The 20,661-nt window shown below is 42.3% G+C and overlaps 2 protein-coding genes across 4 annotated transcripts; both read right to left on the bottom strand.

Moving 5' to 3' along the window:
- Nucleotides 1-1,388: 1,388 nt before the first annotated feature.
- zgc:113232 (uncharacterized protein LOC541546 homolog) lies at nucleotides 1,389-14,032 on the bottom strand. 3 transcript variants are annotated; one of them, XM_029129830.3, is made up of 27 exons: nucleotides 13,892-14,032; nucleotides 13,730-13,808; nucleotides 12,603-12,687; nucleotides 12,262-12,327; nucleotides 11,941-12,098; nucleotides 11,405-11,530; nucleotides 11,008-11,061; nucleotides 10,816-10,869; nucleotides 10,426-10,479; nucleotides 10,193-10,246; nucleotides 10,058-10,111; nucleotides 9,284-9,337; nucleotides 9,082-9,135; nucleotides 8,861-8,914; nucleotides 8,477-8,521; nucleotides 7,010-7,063; nucleotides 6,876-6,929; nucleotides 6,621-6,674; nucleotides 5,394-5,465; nucleotides 5,157-5,192; nucleotides 4,679-4,723; nucleotides 4,563-4,595; nucleotides 3,074-3,220; nucleotides 2,711-2,887; nucleotides 2,448-2,538; nucleotides 2,186-2,263; nucleotides 1,389-2,075 (listed from the first exon to the last, which is right to left on the bottom strand). In XM_029129830.3, the coding sequence occupies exons 2-27, from the start codon at nucleotides 13,748-13,750 to the stop codon at nucleotides 1,870-1,872; spliced, it is 1,980 nt and encodes a 659-aa protein (XP_028985663.1). In that variant the 5' UTR covers nucleotides 13,751-13,808; nucleotides 13,892-14,032; the 3' UTR covers nucleotides 1,389-1,869. The 3 variants fall into 3 exon arrangements, with proteins under 3 accessions (XP_028985663.1, XP_028985662.1, XP_028985664.1); XM_029129829.3 differs by lacking the exon at nucleotides 13,892-14,032 and having other exon boundaries at nucleotides 13,730-13,865; XM_029129831.3 differs by lacking the exons at nucleotides 13,730-13,808; nucleotides 13,892-14,032 and having other exon boundaries at nucleotides 11,941-12,024; nucleotides 12,603-13,133.
- A 162-nt stretch (nucleotides 14,033-14,194) lies between these two features.
- Nucleotides 14,195-20,583, bottom strand: snrnp48 (small nuclear ribonucleoprotein 48 (U11/U12)). The gene is made up of 6 exons (XM_055503349.1): nucleotides 20,501-20,583; nucleotides 19,155-19,337; nucleotides 18,858-18,979; nucleotides 18,528-18,631; nucleotides 18,314-18,436; nucleotides 14,195-14,767 (listed from the first exon to the last, which is right to left on the bottom strand). The coding sequence occupies exons 1-6, from the start codon at nucleotides 20,529-20,531 to the stop codon at nucleotides 14,707-14,709; spliced, it is 624 nt and encodes a 207-aa protein (XP_055359324.1). The 5' UTR covers nucleotides 20,532-20,583; the 3' UTR covers nucleotides 14,195-14,706.
- Between the last annotated feature and the right edge of the window lie 78 nt (nucleotides 20,584-20,661).

Genomic DNA, 20,661 nt, shown 5'->3' with positions numbered 1-20,661 from the left:
GAGATGAAAATGAGTGTGGAAACAAATCTGCTACCAAAGTCAACCATGTCCTGTGTCTCTGTCGGCGTAGCGGGACGTCAGGCTGGGTCTTTAGGTACTGTTGAGGATTTCTGTGAACTGAATCCTCATATATATTGTTAGTGGCTTCATAACCTGACTGTGTCCAAACAAGGTAAAGCACACTGCAAGCCTGAATGAGCGTTGGGAAATGCAGTGAGTTGGCTCCAGTCTTGTTCTTCACTGTTCTGCACTGTGCTGGGGAACACTTTGCATCAGTCTCTATGAACAGAATGTCTTGTTCGAGTTTCTGCACGAGGGCAGATGTGGATATTGGATTTCCTAGACTGAGTCGAACCAACTGGTTTACTGACGTTTGTGTTCCACAGTTGTTTCATCTACTGCTTCGTTGGTCACTGTGGTGATCAGTGGAGGCTTTGTGAAGGAGATGCTCTGCCAAGAAAACTGCTTTGAAGTTGAAGTGAAGTGTTTCAATGTGAAGTTATGTCGGTTCAAGCGTCTTTCCCTCTGTTTACTGTATGCTGAGAGGTGCACATTGAAGTGCTGTAATATATGATTGTGCATACACATACAGTACGTCCAGACGAACACACCATAAGATTAAGTTGTGGGGCTGGAGCCAGTGTATACATGTTGTACAATGACAATCAAGGCTATTCTATCCTATTCAATTCTAAAGCTGTTTCCGTCTGTCTCAGCCCTAGTGACACTGTAACGGCTGCTTATTTCATCAGCCAGTTGATTATTATTTATTAATATTGGACAAAATTGAACAGAATATAAAGCACAAGACTAATGTCTGTGGTGCTTCAGATGCTCATGGTTTCATCTGTGTATTAAATCTGTGTCTTCTATTTATTTGAAAAACAGTAAATAGTAAGCACATGTCAGAAGCGGATGAGTATAAAACTATATTGATTCTCTACATGTTTGTCCTCTTAGGATTGATTTTTACATTTTACCTGTAAACGTTTCTGTAGGAGCACTGAGTAATTCCTTTAAATAACCTCCAAGTAAAACCAAAAGTCCTTAGCATTACTACACAAACTGTCAACATAACCTGCATTTTGTTGTCTTTTGGCTTGAAAACAGTTTTTTTCTTTCAAGCTCAAATGCATTTCCCTGTATCGATTTTTATCGTATTAACGGATCAAATATTTGGTGGAGTACAGCGAAATGCCAACTGTGAACATTTGTATTAGTGTCTGTACTGAATTTGTCAGTCATTTGTATTTATCCTGCAATAATGTAGGACCTATGTTGCGCTGGTCTTTTTACTTATATGCTGTAAACTTTGTATAAATGTGTTTCTGTGCCATGACTTAAAGTTCACTGAAGTGACGGACAGACAGAATTTAAAGCACAGTCAATGACAGCTCAAATTAAAAACAGCCAACAATTTAATTTTAATTTCAGAGAAAAGTACATGTAATTAAGATATTTTACATATTATTTACATTATATTATTATTTTTAGATTTTTTATGTAATTACTTTGGAAAGAAAAACAAAGCTAAAGGAGAGGAAGGGTCAGTGGGGGGATGTTTGGTGTTTTGATAAGAACCACTAACGAAAACATGAAAAATGTAAAGTTTGGATTCAACAGGTGAAAATCCACCAAATGCCTAATGTTTCCCTAATCTCTATTCAGCACAGAAGGAGAACTGCTGTTTTATTATGCTAGTACGAGACATGGTCCACTGACATTTTAGGTGCCAGTTAAGGACGATGTGATGTTTAGCTTTTAAACAAATTGTTTTATCTGTTATAGTTGTAATATCCTCTAAAATCAGTAGAGAATACATCAACTCTCTGACAAACGCTTAAAATGTGTCACTGCTCAAGTTAAGCATCAGATCTTTGAACTTACAGGTCCTTTCACTAAACCCTGCTCTTTGCGTGTCACTGGAGCATGAATGCTGCAGTCCCGTGCTTCACAAAACCCAGGAACACCTGCCACCCCGACCATTCCAGTGATGCCCAGTGGACCAGGGAAACCACGGAGACCCCGAGGTCCGTCCATGCCATTCATGGGCTCTGCTGGGTAACCTGGCAAACCTGAGCAGAGGAAATTAGAAGGTGCGATGGCAAAAGTAACTGAAAAGAGCTAAATATAAATAATCAGAGGTGAGCCTAATTCTTGTTTTGAATATGAGTGAGTGTTATACCTCTGATGCCTTGTGGTCCATCAAGTCCTGACAGACCTTTACCTGGATGGCCTGAAACACCTTTAGGTCCCTTTTGACCTTTGCACAAAACCAGAGTAATGAACTACTGAACCTTTCACCATCTACCTTTCATAAGCACACTGACACTGGAATGAATGTTGGCCCTTGCGTTTTTGTTTAAGATGTTTCAGATATGAACTACAGGGAGGCTTGTTAAACATGGGCACATCTACATGAGCACAGCATGAAAGTTTGATCTCACCTGTGTCACCAGGCGCTCCCTTCTGCCCCTCCAACCCTCTGTCACCTTGAACACCTCTGGCTCCTTTTGTACCGGCTTTTCCTGCTTTACCCTAAGTCAGAGACAGATAATCGACCTTGTTTAATGTAACAGGGCTCTACCATAGTACACAATAATATACTCCTCAGTTTTCAAGTTTGTTTGTGGGTACTTAATTTTGTTTGTGCACGTTTATGGAAGACAGAGAATGGGATGATGTTGATGTTAGGAGATCTAGAACTCACACGTTTGCCTGGTGGTCCTGCTGGCCCCTGGACTCCCGGGTGCCCAATGAGCGTTCGATTGTTGATGGGGCAACCCTGCGAGCACTTGGCCTGAATGGAGGCGGCATACTGGGAGACCTGGGTCGCGACCACAACTTTGCAGAGCTGCAGGACTTGCTCATCAGTCAGACCAGGACCCTGCAGGAGAGAAACCCACAGGTTGTGTCTCCTTCGTTTCCTGCCTGTTGTCATATTTCTAAAAATGTCCTATAGCTAAGTACAAACAGCAAAGTGACTCTAGAAGACAATGGAGGGATAAAACTAGCCTTAAGTTCTGCCGTTGAGCAGAAGATCAGTTTAAAAGACAATCACAGAGTTACTCACAGAAGGTCCCTGAACTCCTTTGGGTCCAGTCAGGCCTTTAATGCCTGGGTCACCAATGGGACCTCTCTCTCCTCTGGTCCCTGGGACACCCGGCGGTCCCACATGTCCGGGAAGACCCTCGGGGCCCACCGCACCTTTTGGTCCACGCTGTAGAAGAACGAGGTTAAATTGCTGTTCACATTCGTCTCATATTTATTGTCATGTACTTTAAATCAAGATTTTAACTGTGTGAAACCTGTCAAACTGCTGAAGCTGTTTCAATACTAAAACTTTAAAACAACAATAATAATCATTTATAAGACAACTGAACTCATCCACACAGCCAGCTCCATGACACAATGTCTTTGTGCCATCCATCCATCCATCCATCCATCCATCCATCCATCCACCCACCCACCCACCCACCCAGGGTGTCCTGGGTCTTCCTACTCATGGGACATGCCCAGGACACCTCCCCAGGGAGGCATTCGAACCAGATGCCCGAGCCACCTCAACTGGTTCTTCTCGATGTGGAGGAGCAGCAACTCTACTCTGAGCTCCTCCCGGGTGACAGAGCTCCTCACCTTATCTCTAAGAGAGCGCCCAGCCACCCTACAAAGGAAGCTCATTTAGGCCGCTTGTACCCGTGATCTTGCCCTTTGGGTCATGACCCAAAGTTCATGACCATAGGTGAGGGTAGAAACATAGACTGATCGGTAAATTGAGAGCTTTCACTTTCGGCTCAGCTCCCTCTTCACCACGATGGACCGGTACACCGACCACATTGCTGCAGCTGCCGCACCGATCCATCTGTCAATCTCACGCTCCTTCCTTCCCTGACTCGTGTACAAGACCCCAAGATACTTGAACTCCTCCATTTGGGGCAGGAACTCTCCTCCAACCTGGAGAAAGCAAGCCACCTTTTTCCGGTCGAGAACCATGGCCTCAGATTTGGAGGAACTGATTCTCATCCCAGCCGCTTCACACTCAGCTGCAAACCGCCCCAGCACACGCTGAATGTCCTGGCCTGATGAAGCCAACAGGAAAACATCATCTGCAAAAAGCAGAGAAGCAATCCTGTGGTCCCCAAACCAGACCCTCTCCGGTCCTTTGCTGTGCCTAAAATTCTGTCCAGAAAAATAATGAACAGAACTGGTGACAAAGGGCAAGTCCAACATGCACCGGGAACAAGTCTGACTTACTGCCGGCAATGCGAATCAAGCTCCTGCTAAGACTGTACAGAGACTGAACAGCCCTTAGCAAAGAGGCTTGGACTCCATACTCGGCACACCCCCCACAGGATGCCTTCTCCAAGTCCACAAAACACATGTAGACCGTTTTGGCAAACTCCCACTAACCCTCAAGCACCCTACTGAGGTTACAAAGCTGGTCCAGCGTTCCACAACCAGACCAAAAACCATATTGTTCCTCCTGTATCCGAGTTTACTAAAAACTCAAATGCAACATGTGCTAGTTTTGTGTGACGTAATGCTGAAATAATAATACCCACCTGTCCTTTGTCTCCACGCTCACCCACGGTTCCCTGAAAGGAATAATATAACCAGTGAAGAAAACAAAGCATGTGTGAAAAGAGGAAGTATGATGATGGTCAACAGGTGAATTTACCTTTTGTCCCCTGAGGCCTTTCAAGCCCTTCTTTCCTGCTGCACCCTGGCAGGAGCAAAGACATGATGAGACAGGAAGTTCTAGAGTGACATTAGGATGAATATAAAAATTGCAGAAGAATAAAGAGCTTCAAAACAGAACACAAACAAGTTGCAACAGTAGCAGCTGCCCAAAGGGGGAACTCTCAGTATGTTTCAGACTGTGGGCAGAACCAGGGGAAAAACCTGGCGGCGAAGTATGACAAGTTTAAAGCCAGAACTATTTTACTCTGTCAGATCGCTAGATTCATTCTCAACCCAGCACAGTCGAAGCAGTGTCATCAGTTTTTGGGGTCAGTTAGGAAAACATTTCATAAGTTCATTCAGTAGCAATGAACTGGTGAACTTTTACTGTGCCAGTTACTCAAAAGCTTCACACATTTACAGTGAATGTGGAGACCGCGACAAGTCTGGATTGAGACCTTTAGTAGAGACCTCACCTTCTCGCCATCCAGTCCTGTCTCACCTTTAGCCCCCTAGAGGAAAACCATAACATCCATTACTCATGGATGAACAACAGACTTCATGACACTAGTTGCTACATGAGTGGGGACACGGCTAAGGTGGTTTGAGGAGGGGATGTGTGTCACTGGAGAGTCGTAATGAAGTTACATTGTGTCTGATCAACCACCTCACGCTTAGCTTAAAGGTGACTTTGTGTTGTGTTGTGTACACACTATCTGGCCCTGCAGGCCCTTGGCTCCAGGTTTCCCTGGTACTCCAGCATCTCCTCGCTCTCCTTCAGACCCCTGGTGGGCAGACAAACAAGAAAAGATCACTCAATAGATGTGATTATTGCATGAATTAGTATCAAATCCAAAGTTGTATATCTTTTGAGGACCTTGTGCATGTTCATGTCTTCTATGAGCAGATGTTTTTTATTTTATTTTAATAAATTCAAAAAATTTTTATTTCTTCATAGTATCAATAAACTATCGTCATGTCACAGTCGGATTGTATTACAGTGAGTTTGTCTTGAAATGTCAATAAACATTTACATTCAGTTCCAGTTTCTGCAATCCAGCCAAAAAAGTAGGTTTCACAGTCACCACAGACCTGTCCAGTACTTCCTCCTTTTATTAATGTAATTTCTGACCATGATTGTATTGAAACAACCTCCTGATAATAAAAAATATTTTAATGGAAAATTTCTAAAGCTGCAAGAAACAGATGTTTTAGATGATGCATCTTATACAACTCCATATTTAATTCATTGTTATTCACAACTGACCATTCTTGCTATTTTTTTGTCTGTTTTGTTGCATTGTCAGTGTGGCTGGTTCTGGTCTTGTTCTGTTTCAGGTCATGTTTAGAAACATCACACACAACGAATGAGCAAACACAGTCACAGCCTCATGGTTTACTTCAACATTTGTTTATCGAGTTGATCATTTATTTATCATGTTTCGATTTAAAATGGACTTGATGGTGAAAATATAATTCACTTTCCCTTTTTTATGTATCTAAAGAGAAGTTAGGAGTTTAACTGCACAAATGTATTTTAAGCAGACAGACACAACATTGATTTGCTCGACAAGTGGAGTCTATGGTCTTTGTTCTCTTGTCCTTACAAGGGCCTCCTTGTTCTCTTCAAGCGAAAACAGAAAATGACTTTCCCTACTTCGTCCTCAGTTTCAGTTCATTTTCTATTCAGTTTAAAGATGGTAAAGATGCAGAGAACATGCGAAAGAAAAAGGTTTTCCTAAATCTGCAAACCAAAACTAGTACACACCAATGAGGTGGTGGGACAGATTCAAACATGGTCCATCTCTGTTGGAACTTTATCATCTTCGTGCCCTGTTCTCATTTGATAGGTGGCTCCAATCAGCTTGGAGTCAGTGTAGTCAGGTACAGAATTAAGACTGGGAATGCGTTACAGCCAAATCAGTCTGTGTCTCACTCACCCCAGCTCCCAGTCTGCCTCGAGGTCCCCTCACTCCACGATCACCTTTACTGCCCTGAAAATGGAATTGATTAATAACACTATCACACAGCACAAACAAACTTTAATGTTAGTCTATCGTTTACTACAGTACAGGATAACAGCAAAGTTGCTGAACTGCTGACTTCTTGCAGTCCTGCCTATAACACAAATGTGACTCAAACAATCTTATTTGATCTGTCCGAGTGTGTCCAGTGAGAGCCAATGTGTCTGTTACCTTGGTACCAAATAGTCCAGGTTCTCCCATCAGCCCCGGAACCCCTTTAGGACCCTGTGAAGAGAAACCTCACTCATAACAGGAGGCTCGTAGAACATGAGTAAACACAGACTGTAGAGACGTAAAGAACGCACATCTTCACCGGGATCACCGTCACTGCCTGGGATGCCGTCCTGGCCTCTACCGCCCTGCAACACAATAAATACATTAAAGCTATGGCTAGATAGAAAACAAGGTTAGACAGAATGGCAATATTAAGCTTGTGATACTGTCGTGTGCCAACAATTGCCTTTAAACTATTTAAGCACAAAAAAGTTTTCTCCACAGTACAAAGACGAGCACTCAGACCATAGGTAGTGTGAGTGCGTTGGGTATCTCTATGTATGTCCCTGTGATGGACTGACAATCTGTCCAGGCTTGAGATGTTGGAAGACCCAGTCATGACCCATCTTCAGTGCTCTGACTGAGGGCAGGAGGTTGTTGTTCAGAATTTCACAATAAATGGCCCCATTCATCCTCTCCTTAATACAGTGCAGACGTCCTGTCCCCTTGGCAGAAAAGCACCTCCATGTTACCACCCCTATGCTTCACAGTAGGGATGGTGTTCTTGGGAAGCAACTCATCTCTCTTTTTCAACCCAACACGACGAGTAAAGTTTAGACCAAAATGTTCTATTTTGGTCTCATCTGACCACATGACTTTCGCTCATGCCTCCTCTGGATCATCTAGATGGTCTTTGGCAAACTTCAGATGGGCCTGGACATGTGATGACTTGCACAGGGAAGAGCCCAGGTGCTACTAATTTAGCTTAATAAGTGGAGTAGAGGTGGACTTTTTCAAGGCACAGTAACAGGTCTTTGAGAGCCAGAATTATTGCCATTTATCAGGTGTTGAAATACTTATGTTCCGCAGTGCAAGACAAATACAATTTTTTAAAACAATACAATTTGATTTCCTAATATTTCCTTTTTTATTCTTTCACTAAGAGTGGGAATGAACCTACAATGTGAATTTCAGACCCCTCCATAATTTCAAAGTGGGTGAATTTGCAAAATCGCAGGATGTTCAAATACTTCTGTTCCTTACTTTAGAGACTTGAATGTCACTTCAGATGAGACGTGTCCGGTTCATGGTGAAAGCTAAAGCAGCTGCACTGCTCGTCACTCAAGTATTATGAAGAAGCAGAGGGTAACAGAGACTAACTGACAGACCAGATAAGTGCAGGTGGGCTGGAGGCCCCTGGGGGCTTTTGCTAATCAGAGAAGGATATAGAACATTGTTCTGAGTTGTTGCAAGTTGTGATATGAAGCTGGATGGAGATGGAGTATATAACACTCAACTGTGTTTGACTCAACACTGGCTACTCATGTTTTACAACCAAGCATTTTACAAGCCGACACATAAGTGTTTCCTTATTTTACGTTATAACAATAAAAAACAAAACAAAATCTCTGTTAAATTGTCTTACAGCAAGCAGACACAGCAGGACAGGCTCCCTCACAGCTTGGGTGCTGTCATTAGGAATTAGTAACCTTAACACAAGGTCTCACACAAGAATAGAGTGAAATGCAGGTGTTAAATTGTTGCAGGTGTGATTGTACCTTTGCTCCCACTGGTCCGATGCCTCCTGGTTGCCCAGAATATCCCTAAATGAGTGAATGATGGAAACATGAATATAAGAAATAGAATAGAGACTAAAGCTAAAACATTTCAGAGGCTGTGCTCCACTCACTTGAATCGGCACTTAAGTCAAATTAAAAGTCAAACAGCCAAGTAAATCAATGAGTTGTCACATTGGCTGCAGGATTTTGTTAAAATGTGCAGTTACTTGCAGCTGTCGACAAAATATTTACCATCACATTGTGAAATTACTTTAAAAAGGAAAAATCTATGATCTGTCATGTTTGAATTAAATGACACAAGAGCAAATGGGTATTTAAAAATTGCTGTTGCTGGTGAAGATGATAAGTAAGGTTCATTCTCACATTGTAGCCTCTCTCGCCAACATCCCCTGCGAATCCAGGTGCCCCTGTCTGCCCCTTTGGGAGAAAAGAAATCGGGTGTCACCTTTACTTAAGCTTAAAGAGTGTCTGGAAGCCTAAACAGCAGTGGGACTGACACTGAAGGCAACCCAGTTTCTAAATTAATTGCAATCATGAGAAGGTTATAAATTTTGCTCTGATGGAACAACTTCAGTACGTGTCACCTTCTGTCCTACTCGGCCCTGATGTCCCCCTTTTCCTTGGCCTCCTCGAGCTCCCTAAACAGACGGAAAAAAAATAGATTCATCTGGTTTGAAATCATAAAATTCTTAACACTATTTATAAGTATTAGGCAGAGAAACAACTTATTTACTGGAGAAAAAAAATTATATACACAAATAAAAATTTGACAAGGCTGTTGTTTACCTTTTTACCGTTACCTCCCTTTGATCCTGTAGGTCCTGGATCCCCACGCCGGCCCTGAGACAATACAAAACTTAAAAATCAACTCCTTTTATTGATACTGAAAATAATTAAATTGAAATTTTCAATATTATTACATAATAGGAAAATCAAGATGCTAACTTCATCATTAATGGTAAAGTGGCAGACAAATATAAAATGCTAATACAGCAGACTAATTAGCAGCAAAACACACATGGAGGGAGTTTAATCTGGTGAATCGGTTGCATCAGCGTTGCCAACTGGTAAACCCTGAATTCACCACCAGCCTTGTTTCTGTGTCTTTCGGTCTGCCACGTGGGATGAATGCAAGGAAAAAGGATGTGTTGGTAATTTCTAGCAGAAACAAGACCTGTATCCCCAGCTGCAGGCAAGCCTGACTTCAATGCTGGGAGCCAGAGAGTTGTTGTACCTGCACACTTACGCTAGAAAAGAATGTGTTTGTGATCTTTCCTCTTTAACCTTTCAGCAGCCCTTTATTCTCTTATCTTCACACCATCGTATAGGTTTACAAGAACTCTTTTTTAAAACTCTTTTTTAATTTTGTTGTCATGGCACTTTGCTTCACGTCACTTTCTGAATCTGACCCACATGTGTCAAACAACAACAACAAGCCAGAGGAACAGGTGCCACATGAAGATGTGTCATAACTGTCTTTTAGTTATATGTCTATGCAATAAGAGGCAAATGAGATAAATCCATGTGCATCACATGGCTGAGATGCAGCTGTTTCCTTACAGGCTCACCAGGAGCTCCGACTCCTCCGCTGGGTCCGTCCGTACCAATGTCACCCTATCAACAAGATAGAAAACGACATCTTCAAACAGGCAGGGACGGTATTTCCTCCTGTGCGAGTGCTAAGCTTGTGTTTACCTTTACACCCAGCTGTCCAGCTTCGCCTGGGTCTCCCGGAACTCCAGGTTCTCCCTGACAATAACAGGAGGTAATTATGGAGATAATTATAAGGGTACCTTCCCATGTATATATACATCTATCATTAAAAAGATTATTTAGAAACATCCTACAGCAGTTGCCAGCACACAAGACATTCTATAATCCAAGTTGCACCACCAGTGAAGCATCTCAGTGACCTGTGGGTAACTCACCAGGGCCCCAGAGAAACCAGAAGCTCCCTCCTCTCCTTCAGGCCCAACATCACCCTGTAATAAGGGGAGATCAAAATGGAAAATAATCTTATTTTCAATGTCCTTCTCACCTCAGCTGCAAAATAATTTGAACAGGCAATGGTGTAATGCAGCAGATTACAGCCCTAATCAATCTGGCATCTGGTGTGGTGGTGCATTTATTTAAATTACTGACTTGGACTTTTCCTTTGTATTACTTGGTTTATTGGCATTTTCATGTTTAAAAACGTTTTAGTTTCATTTCCAATTCAGGGCTTTTGTTTACCACAAAGATCTGTGGGGACTTTTTGGGATTCAGGTCATGGTTATCCCACATTGTGACATTAGTTCTAAGAGCGATGCTTTACTCACCACAGGCCCAGGGTCTCCTCTTCTGCCCTGAACTCCTTTGGTTCCCTTATGACCCTTAAAAAATAGATAAACTAAAACACTCACTGAGTTCTGTGGCAGAAGTACCTAGACTTACGGCAGCCATTTGATTTTTACTTTATTTAGCCTTTATTACTGAATCTATGCTCATAACACTAACATTCTGACTCCTACCTCTCTGCCTTGAAGTCCAGGCTTCCCAGTTTTACCCTGCAGACCTCGGGAGCCCTTATGAAGAGAACAAACTAATTCAAGTAAAAACTGTAAACATTCTTGGTCCTGTGTTTCACCAACCTAAGGACACAATCATCCAAACATTTCCCTACTTAACATCAAATGTATTAAGAAACAAACTAACATGCAGTACTTATTTAAAACATTATACTTTTTTTTTTTAATTTGATTCAATAATAGTAAGGATGACGCCATATAAGATAGGAACAGTGCCTCCACCAGGTCAATCACTGCATTGTCTGTTGAAGATGTCTTTGTGTTTTACTTTTTATTATAGTCAGCGGGAAGAGCACTGCACTTTAGCTGCTTCCACACTGGCAATAATGTGGGTCAGAACCTTTGGTCCCGCAAAGCCAGCAAATCCGGGCTCTCCAGGTTCACAGTCGCACTCTATTGGGCCCTCTTCCCCCAGAGCTGCATCGCCCCCTGACTCCTCAGCAGAGTCTGTGTCCGAATACTGGATCTGAAAAACAAAATTACATCGGGCCCAGTGTGAAAGCAACATGCCGAGGGATGACGGATGTCTGCTGGGATTCAACCTCGACACTTAAAATGTAGGGAATGTGAATAAAACCCCATTTTGGCTAATTTCTCTTGTGTGAACACATCCAATACAAGGTCTCAAATTACAATATTTGTCAGAATTATATACAATGGCATTATAGTCAGAGTAAAATTCACTCACTGGACCTTTTCAAACAATACAAAATACACTTTGTTATTTTGTAATGCCAGCTTAAATTTGGCTTTTTTCTTCCACAATGTTGAAAATTGATGGAGGGAAGTGTGAAAGTCCTTTTGCAAATGAAGCTCAGGTCTGTATAAGCACTGTTTTTCATGGGAAATAAGAGGTACCCTGCAGCTGTAGCCCACCTGCATGGTTTCAGTGTCCTCCTTGGCATAGTGGGACTCAGTGGTGGTGACGTAAGGGAAGGCCTCGTCAGTGATCATGGTGATCTGGGTGGGGGCAGGGCCATAGGGGTCATAGTCTTGCTCCTCATCATATCTGTGAGTTGGCTCAGGTGGATAGTCTGATGGAATCAATAATTAATACTACATTCAAGCAATAGCTTGTAGGATGTTTTCGTTCTAACCTAAGCCTAAAGCTGTGAGCTTTTTAGGTACAAGACTTTTCCACACAAAAAGACAGTCAGTCATCTATGTATAACAACCATAGAAGGACACTAGTCTTACCCAGGTAAGGAGAATCTAGGTCATCATACTGGTGCAACACGGAGCCCTCATAGATGTTGTCCTCACCTGAGCCAACAGAAACATTGATATATGTTTCTGTTAGGTTAAGGACACATGTGATTATCTGTCTGTGCTTTCCAAGAGGCACACCAGTGAAAAAGTGAGTGAAGTGCAAGAGGGCTGAAAGAATAAATGAAACCAGGGCGTTTGTACTTTACAATTTCTTGAGTGAAATAAGTGATTCGACATAATCTTTTAAAGCCTTTAATGTAATCATACATTTTCAGTACTATATTAGTATTGTGTTTATATTTCACGCTTGGTGGGGGGGGAACTCTGACCTGAGTGGTATCCAGAATATTCCTTCTGACAGAGAGAGGAGTTGACACACAACAGGAATACGAGCAGCCCTGAGAGGAGAGACGCCTGCAGGAAACATCACTCATTTAATATTGTCTGTCAATATAAATCATTATGTAATTGACCAAGTTTCATTTAAAGAATGAAGCCAATAAGCCATAAAGTACTTAGAGCACTTTAGCTTTGTATATCAAAATAGTTCACGAACAATAGTTCATATCAATATAATACATCTGATGAAGTACTGATGATAAGCAACGTACGTAGACACTAAACAATGTGATATCTGTATGCCACAACCTGCGTTTAACTGGACACAGTACAAAGACCCAGCATGTCTGTGGTTCTGCGTCCTGGCAAATGAGTGACAGTCAATATATGTAACCTTATGAATCGTCAATATTTTGTTTCACGTAAATTAACTAATAAAAAATTCCTTCTTGACTTGAGCAAAGGCTGTCGGGAGTCTAGAGTTAGATATAATGTCTTTATAAGTCCTAATCCAATTATTCAATTATGAGGTGCGTAGGGCAGAGCAAGCTGTGGTAAGCATGAATGAGTAGTTCTGCAGGACCTCTGGGACAGTGTGGTGAGACGCTCCCTTTCATACAGCTACTAAACCCTATTAAGCAGAAGCAGTACACATTTTCATTTTAATGTTATTAGATGAACAGGAATGTAACAATTACCTAAATTTACACCTGTAGATAGGAACCAAACATAAATGTGGGGTTAACCTTTATCAACATTCATCCAGTTATTGATGCTACACAGAATTTGCTCCTCTGCAAAACTCCCAAAGAATAACTGGTTTGTTTAACACTCACTGAAAACAAACCAGCTCAATGGCAAGTGAAGAACAGCAGCAAGAGAAAGCAGTTTGTCTTAATTAAATCCACTGGCTCCTTTTAGTAACTCAAAACATGTCTTATGATGTAGAACCTTTATGCTGTTAACACAAAAATCAGTCTGCATCTCTATCATTTCTTTCCAGCATAAGATTATCAGAGTTAATCTACCGAACATTCTCTGATAGCCTCAGCAGAAATTAAAACGAGGCTGCTCTGCTCATGTGTACAAGGCCTTGACCAAGACTGGGTCTTCTTACCTTGCCTCTGATGGCTCCCATGGTGCTGCACTGTGAATGTTCACAGACCGAACAAGATCCTTCACAGTCCTTCAGGACACTAAGGAGGGTTTAAGACAACCTAATTTAGCTCTCCCTGAGCAGATCTCCTACAGCATTTTCATCCTGATGGTTCCCCCTGACCTCTGTCTCTTGAGGATCCCTTGCGATCTCAGGCACAGACGTGATACTCTGTCTTTTTCAATCTTGGCCCCTGAGTCTGCTTCTCAACAGGGTGACAAATACCTGACTCACAATCCACATTCAGAAAAGAAAAACCAAGACAGATGGAAAAATGCAGAGATCTGCACAGACGTTCGTGATACAATTACAAATGTTCTAACTGTAGACCTACTATAGTTTACTTCACTAAAGATAATTTCAAAACTTTCAAGAGAACTTCTGGGAGGTCAACAAAGTAAAAAACAATCACTAAACAACTTATAATATGGAAAACAAAGTAAAATTATTTATTCAAACTAAATTTCAATCAAGGGGAGTTGAAAAGAAAAGCAATAATGTTTCTTCTGGTAAATAAAAACAATAGTATCACACAAAATGATTTCCCATGACTAACTCGGTTGGACGCTTATGACAATAATAGTTAAGTAGTTAACACATTTCAAAATTAAGATTTTGTGGAACTTTACTTTTAAATTAGAACTATATCAGTTTGTCTTTTTATCAACAGAAAAAATCTTGCGTGAATACACAAGCCTAAAACCAAGTGACCTTAGAGCCTATGTTGAAAATGTGCCAGCTATGACATGGCTCTACAACATTCCACTGCAGCAGAACGCCTCTAACCAGGTCGAGATGGATGAACATGACTCCACTAGAGCACATAGAGCGCAAACATTTTATGCTATTCCCACAAGTTCGTTTTCATTCATATTCTTCCAAATCCCTATTGTCCAAAAACGGTTTGACCTTGACTTCTCCCTTTTTTCTCTTCTTTCTCATTCTCTTTTTTTCTTCTTTTTTCGGTTGTGATGATGGTCGCCTGGGGAAGGGGAAACCCTATGAAGATAAAAAAAAAAAAAACAACAACAACTGTACATTTACATTGTTTAAACTCTAACTGCTATGCGAGACCAAATAATTGCCATTAAGGAAAATTTTATAGAAATATCCAATAAAAAAAATACCTTGAGAAAAAAAAGATGTTGTAGAAACATTTACATTTTAACCATTAATAAACTGAACTGATAAAAAACAGGGCTTAATGGTGTGATGGTCACCATAAAGACATTTTCTTTCCTTTCTGTGTGGATTTTGCATGTTCTCCTCGTGCCTGGGGTTGGGGGGCCATCCCACAATCCAACATGCACTTAGGTTTCTAAATTGGGTAAAGTGTAAAAGTGTGTGTGTATGTATAATATATACACACACACACACACACACACACACACACACACATATTATATACACACACACACACACACACACACACACACACACACACACACACACACACACACACACACACACACACCAAGCCTTCTCCAGTTCTTCTCTGAGCCCTTGGTATTTCTCTAGTTTCTCATGTTCCTTTTTCCTGATGTTGCCATCGCTTGGTATTGCCACATCCACCACTACGGCTTTCCTCTGTTCTTTATCCACCACCACAATGTCTGGTTGGTTCGCCATTACTATTCTGTCTGTCTGTATCTGGAAGCCCCACAGGATCTTGGCTCGCTCGTTCTCTACCACTTTGGGAGGTGTTTCCCACTTTGACCTTGGGGTCTCCAGTCCATACTCTGCACAGATGTTCCTGTACACTATGCCAGCCACTTGGTTATGGCGTTCCATGTATGCTGTTCCTGCCAGCATCTTACACCCTGCAGCTATGTGCTGGACCGTCTCAGGGGCCTCTTTGCACAGTCTACACCTTGGGTCTTGTCTGGTGTGGTAGATCTGGGCCTCTATGGCTCTGGTGCTCATGGCCTGCTCCTGTGCAGCCAGGATGAGTGCCTCTGTGCTGTCCTTCAGCCCAGCCCTTTCAAGCTATTGGTAGGATTTGTTGAGATCAGCCACTTCAGTTATGTTCCGGTGGTACATCCCGTGTAAGGGCTTGTCCTCCCATGATGGTCCCTCTTCCAGCATCTCATCCTCTTTTCTCCACTGCCTGAGACATTCACTCAGCACGTCATCTGTCGGGGCCTTATCCTTGATGTACTTATGGATCTTGGATGTTTCATCCCGGATAGTGGTTTTCACATTCACTAGTCCTCAGCCTCCTTCCTTGCGGCTAGCGTATAGTCTCAGGGTGCTGGATTTGGGGTGGAACCCTTCATGCATGGTGAGGAGCTTTCATGTCTTAACATCTGTGGTCTGTATTTCTTCCTTTGGCCACCTTATTATATCTGATCACTGGCAGGGCGTAGCCGTTTATTGCCCGGGATTGGTTCTTGCCATTGAGCTGGCTTCTTAGGACTTGCCTTACTCGTTTGAGGTATTTGGCTGTTGCCGCATTCCTTGTTGCCTGTTCAAGGTTGCCGTTCGCCTGTGGTATTCCAAGGTACTTGTAATTGTCCTCAATGTCTGCTATTGTTCCTTCTGGGAGTGAGACCCCTTCTGTGTGGATTAACTTGCCTCTCTTTGTCACCATCCTCCCACATTTCTCGAGCCCGAATGACATTCCGATGTGCGAGCTGTAGATCCCGGTAGTGTGGATCAGCGAGTCGATGTCTCGCTCACTCTTGGCGTACAGCTCGATGTCATCCATGTAGAGGAGGTGACTTATGGTGGCCCCGTTCCGGAGTCGGTATCCATAGCCAGTCTTGTTTATTATTTGGCTGAGGGGGGTTAGACCTATGCAGAACAGCAGTGGGGACAGTGCATCTCCTTGGTATATGCCACATTTGATGGATACTTGGGCAAGTGGCTTCCCATTGGCTTCAAGGGTGGTTCTCCACAACCTCATCGAGTTTGCAATGAAGGCCCTTAGAGTTCTGTTGATGTTGTACAGCTCCAAGCATTCAGTGATCCATGTGTGTGGCATTGAGTCATAGGCTTTCTTGTAGTGGATCCAGGCTGTGCACAGGTTGGTGTGTCGCACTCTGCAGTCTTGGGCGACTGTTCTGTCTACCAGGAGTTGGTGTTTGGCTCCTCTGGTATCCTTACCAATGCCCTTCTGTGCTTCGCTCATGTAATGACCCATGTGCCCACTTAGCTTAGCTGCGATGACGCCTGACATGAGCTTCCATGTTGTGGAGAGGCAGGTTATTGGCCGGTAGTTGGATGGGACTGTACCCTTTGAGGGATCCTTCATTATCAGGATCGTTTGCCCTTCGATTAGCCATTCAGGGTGGGTCCCATCCCTTAGCAGCTGGTTCAGTTGTGCTGCCAGGCGCTCATGGATTGCAGTGAGCTTCTTTAGCCAGTAGGCGTGGATCATGTCAGGGCCAGGTGCTGTCCAGTTTTTCATACCTGAGACTCTCTGTTGGATGTCTGCCACTGTGATAGTCACTGGATTCTGTTCAGGGAGGTTGCTGTGGTCTTCCCTCAGATCCACCAGCCACTGTGCATCACTGTTGTGTGATGCCTCCCTTTCCCATATACCTTTCCAGTACTGTTCAGTTTCCAGCCTTGGTGAGTCTGCTCTGCTGTTATTACCCTGCCATTGAGAGTACACTTTCACAGGTTGTGTTACAAACAGCCGGTTTATTCGTCTGGCGAGTGCTTCAGGTATGGGCATCTGGCTGTACCTCTTGGGCATCGGTCTTTTCACTGCACCTCTCTGGGCCTCTGTCGTTTGGCTCACTTCCCTCCGAGCTGCCTTGATTTTTGCCTCCAACCTTCGTTTCCATGGTGGGTATTGTTTCTCATGGCTCCCATGGTTGCTCTTATAGCCAAGCACCTCTAGGATCACCTCTAGGATCACTGATGCTGAAGCGTATATCAGCTCATTGGTTTCTGTGATTGTTGTGGTAGGGATCGCTCTCAATGCTGCATTCACATCTTCCATGAGACTTTCTGATGGTACTTCACTTAGTCGTTGTAGTTGGCTTCGGGGTTGCCTGTTCAATCTCGCCATGATCTTATCTTTCAGGTCAGTCGCTGCCTCGCTCAGCGTGTCTGTGCTTATTGGGGCTTCGCACCCAATTTCCGGTTGGGGAGATGGTGAAACCTCCCCTCTGACCTGGCGTCCTGGCTCCCACTTGCCGTAGCATTTGTGTTGTATCTCGTCAAGCTCAAGTTGTGATAGCAGTTGCCTTTGTGGATGTTGGAACACTGAGCTACTAGTTGCTTCGCCGTCAGTCTTGAATGTGGGGTTTCTCCGTTCCCATTCGCTGCACATTCTTTTCATGTAACCCCTCTGACTAGGGTTACTTGAGTAGTAGCATTCCAAAAGAGCCTTGTTCTTGCATCTCAGCCATTTCTTTTTTGTTCCAATTCGAACCGGGGACCACCCGTATACAAGTCCTGCGACTTTATATATTTATATACACACACACACCTACACACACACACACACACACACACACACACACACACACACACACACACGGAATAAGCAGCCAAAATAATAAGTGAGCGACCTGACAACACACATGTCCTGACCTGTCCCTCTTTTTTTTCTTCTTTTTGTTTTCTCTGTCTTGACTTCGATCTCGGCTGTGAAGGCGTCTGCTGGTGGAGTGATGAGACTCTGATGACATGGACCTCCTTTCATCTAATCGATGCCTGACAATCAAACAGCTGTATTTAGAGATCTGAATGATGTCAAATGAGAAAAGCAAACATCCGGAACATCAGTTCACTTTCGGTATTGTACCTGTGTAAAAAGTGCCAAGATCTCCTTGACTCCTCCTCATTCTCTTCCTGTCTCCATTGTCTTCCAAGCTCCTCGGAATGAACACTAATCACGTCTCTGATCACCTAAAGGATTGCAGCAATGCCAGATACTTAGTCCCTTAACTTTTGTAAGGTAAAAATCAGGACAAATTTTCTGTAATCATTGAGAAAAGCTTTTACAACACAAAAATGTTATCACGATGTGTAGTTCACGCTATTTAGGAAAAAACTGTTGTTGAGGTACAGAGGATTGACAAAAATACAAGAATTTAGGTACATGGACCCAGAAGAACATGTGGCTCACTTGTACCTCAGTGTATGACTTCTTGGTAATATGAACATTCTTGGCTCGATAGGACTGACGACGCCTTTTGTAATCCCTCATTTCTGCCATCAGCTCTAGGTGAGTCTTTGGTTCATTCTGTTCATCATCTAAACACAAAAATAAATGTTATTAGTTTTGTAACCCATGATGTTTCTTTCTGAACATTTGCCTTCAGACCCAGTCACAAATGTACGTACACAATCAAACTAGGGGGATCAGAAAGATCCTTGATAAAAACACAAATCACAAGAAGGGAGCCAACAACAATTTAACAGACCTTACCTTTCTGAAGTTTCGATACTAAATCTACGTAGAGGTCATCGTTGCTAGAGGAGCTAGCTTCCTTTTGTTGCTTAAGGACGCCGATCACATGATCGTACAAAGCCAACCGGTCAGCGACAGTAAGGTCACACACAGCTCGCTTGTGGTTCTGAGGCACATCAACAGATTGACCCGAGTACTGACCTGATGGAGGACCAGAAATTAAAACGTTGACGTAAACATATACACACATCAGCATCACTATTATGAATAAACTCCTTTAGAATGTCAGCCCCTAGAGCACGTGCTAAATGTACACAAATAAGTATTGTGGCATTGCATTTACTTACTTGTTTGAAACAGGGAAATAACTCAAACAAGGTAATAATAATGTAACACTTTATAACATTATACAAACTTATGAAGCTTTTGTTTCCTTGACCTGAAAAAGTATGAATTACTGAGTAAGTAATAAAAGACTAAGCTCTTCTTTCAGCTCGGCTTTTTCTCATATGTTCTTCAAATCTCCTTTGTTACATAAATCTAATGAGCGGAACTAAAAATAATAAATCAAGAGGAAGTGAATTCTTTATTTCTGTAGACTTGGCATACTTTTATTTATCTTTATATTGAGAGAAAAAATATTTTATCTATGTTATTATCAACTAAATGGTTGAGGCAGATGGCTGCCCACATTCAGCCTGGTTCTGCTGGAGTTTTCTTCCTCGTTACAGAGGCAGTTTTTCCTCTCCACTGTTGCTGTCAAATTGTAATTAGAGGCTTGCTGTATGTGGGATATGTTGGATTTAGTTTTGTAAGGTCTTAAACCTTACCTTGTAAACTGCCTCGAGATAACCTATTTGTGATTTGGCGCTACATAAATAAAACTGAATTGAAATGAATTAAATTGAAATTACAGACATATGTTTCCCATCACGCAAACCAAAGGTTTGACTGTGAGAGAGCCCCCAGTTCGTTTTGAAAGAATAGTGCACATAATCAGAGCAGCCTGAATCAAGGAAGCAATACTTACCCGTCACTGGAAACAGAACAAACAACAAAAAGAATACACACATATGAAAAACATTATATTAAAAATACAAAAAGAATTTTAAAATCTAAGTGAAAAGCAACTAAACCACACAAGAGGGTTTGTTTATAGACCAATAAGAGGGATCTGTGATCAGTATTGAGAGGAAAACATTTGAATGGTGACATCTAGCGGTTTGCCAGTAAATATCTATTATCCTTTGATTTGAACTATATGCAGCTTTGATTTTATTACAAAACTTTCACATTTGATGAAATTGTTTCAATAAAGGGATTTCCTTCCCTTCAAAGACATAAATGTTGAAATGGGCAAACACCTTGCCAGAAGACTCCTTCCATCTTCATCATAGGCGCTGCCGACCTTGCTTGGATGATCACCTGGTGCTGGGTAGATTTTTCTGTAGAAGGAAAACAATATGATGACTGTTGAAAGCAAGACAGAATCATAATATTCAAGAAATTATTATTTCCATTAATT

The sequence above is a fragment of the Betta splendens genome, chromosome 16 (genome assembly GCF_900634795.4).
Source record: "Betta splendens chromosome 16, fBetSpl5.4, whole genome shotgun sequence".
Taxonomy (NCBI): Eukaryota; Metazoa; Chordata; class Actinopteri; order Anabantiformes; family Osphronemidae; genus Betta; species Betta splendens.
The sequence above is the reverse complement of the archived record's forward strand: the minus strand, read 5'-3'. Positions and strand labels throughout refer to the sequence as shown.

What these genes read in the sequence shown, in the direction of transcription:
- zgc:113232 (XM_029129830.3), bottom strand. Translation starts at nt 13,750, where the DNA reads ATGGGAGCCATCAGAGGCAAG. An exon ending in TCGGACCAGTGGGAGCAAAG is followed by an intron (nt 7,064 to 8,476) that starts GTACAATCACAC and finishes ATTGTGTTGCAG; the next exon opens with GGCGGTAGAGGCCAGGACGG. An exon ending in GGGAGCGCCTGGTGACACAG is followed by an intron (nt 2,264 to 2,447) that starts GTGAGATCAAAC and finishes TTTTGTGCAAAG; the next exon opens with GTCAAAAGGGACCTAAAGGT.
- snrnp48 (XM_055503349.1), bottom strand. Translation starts at nt 20,531, where the DNA reads ATGATGAAGATGGAAGGAGTCTTCTGGCAAG. An exon ending in TCTTGGCACTTTTTACACAG is followed by an intron (nt 18,437 to 18,527) that starts GTACAATACCGA and finishes TTTGATTGTCAG; the next exon opens with GCATCGATTAGATGAAAGGA. An exon ending in AAGAAAAAAAAGAGGGACAG is followed by an intron (nt 14,768 to 18,313) that starts GTCAGGACATGT and finishes TTATCTTCATAG; the next exon opens with GGTTTCCCCTTCCCCAGGCG.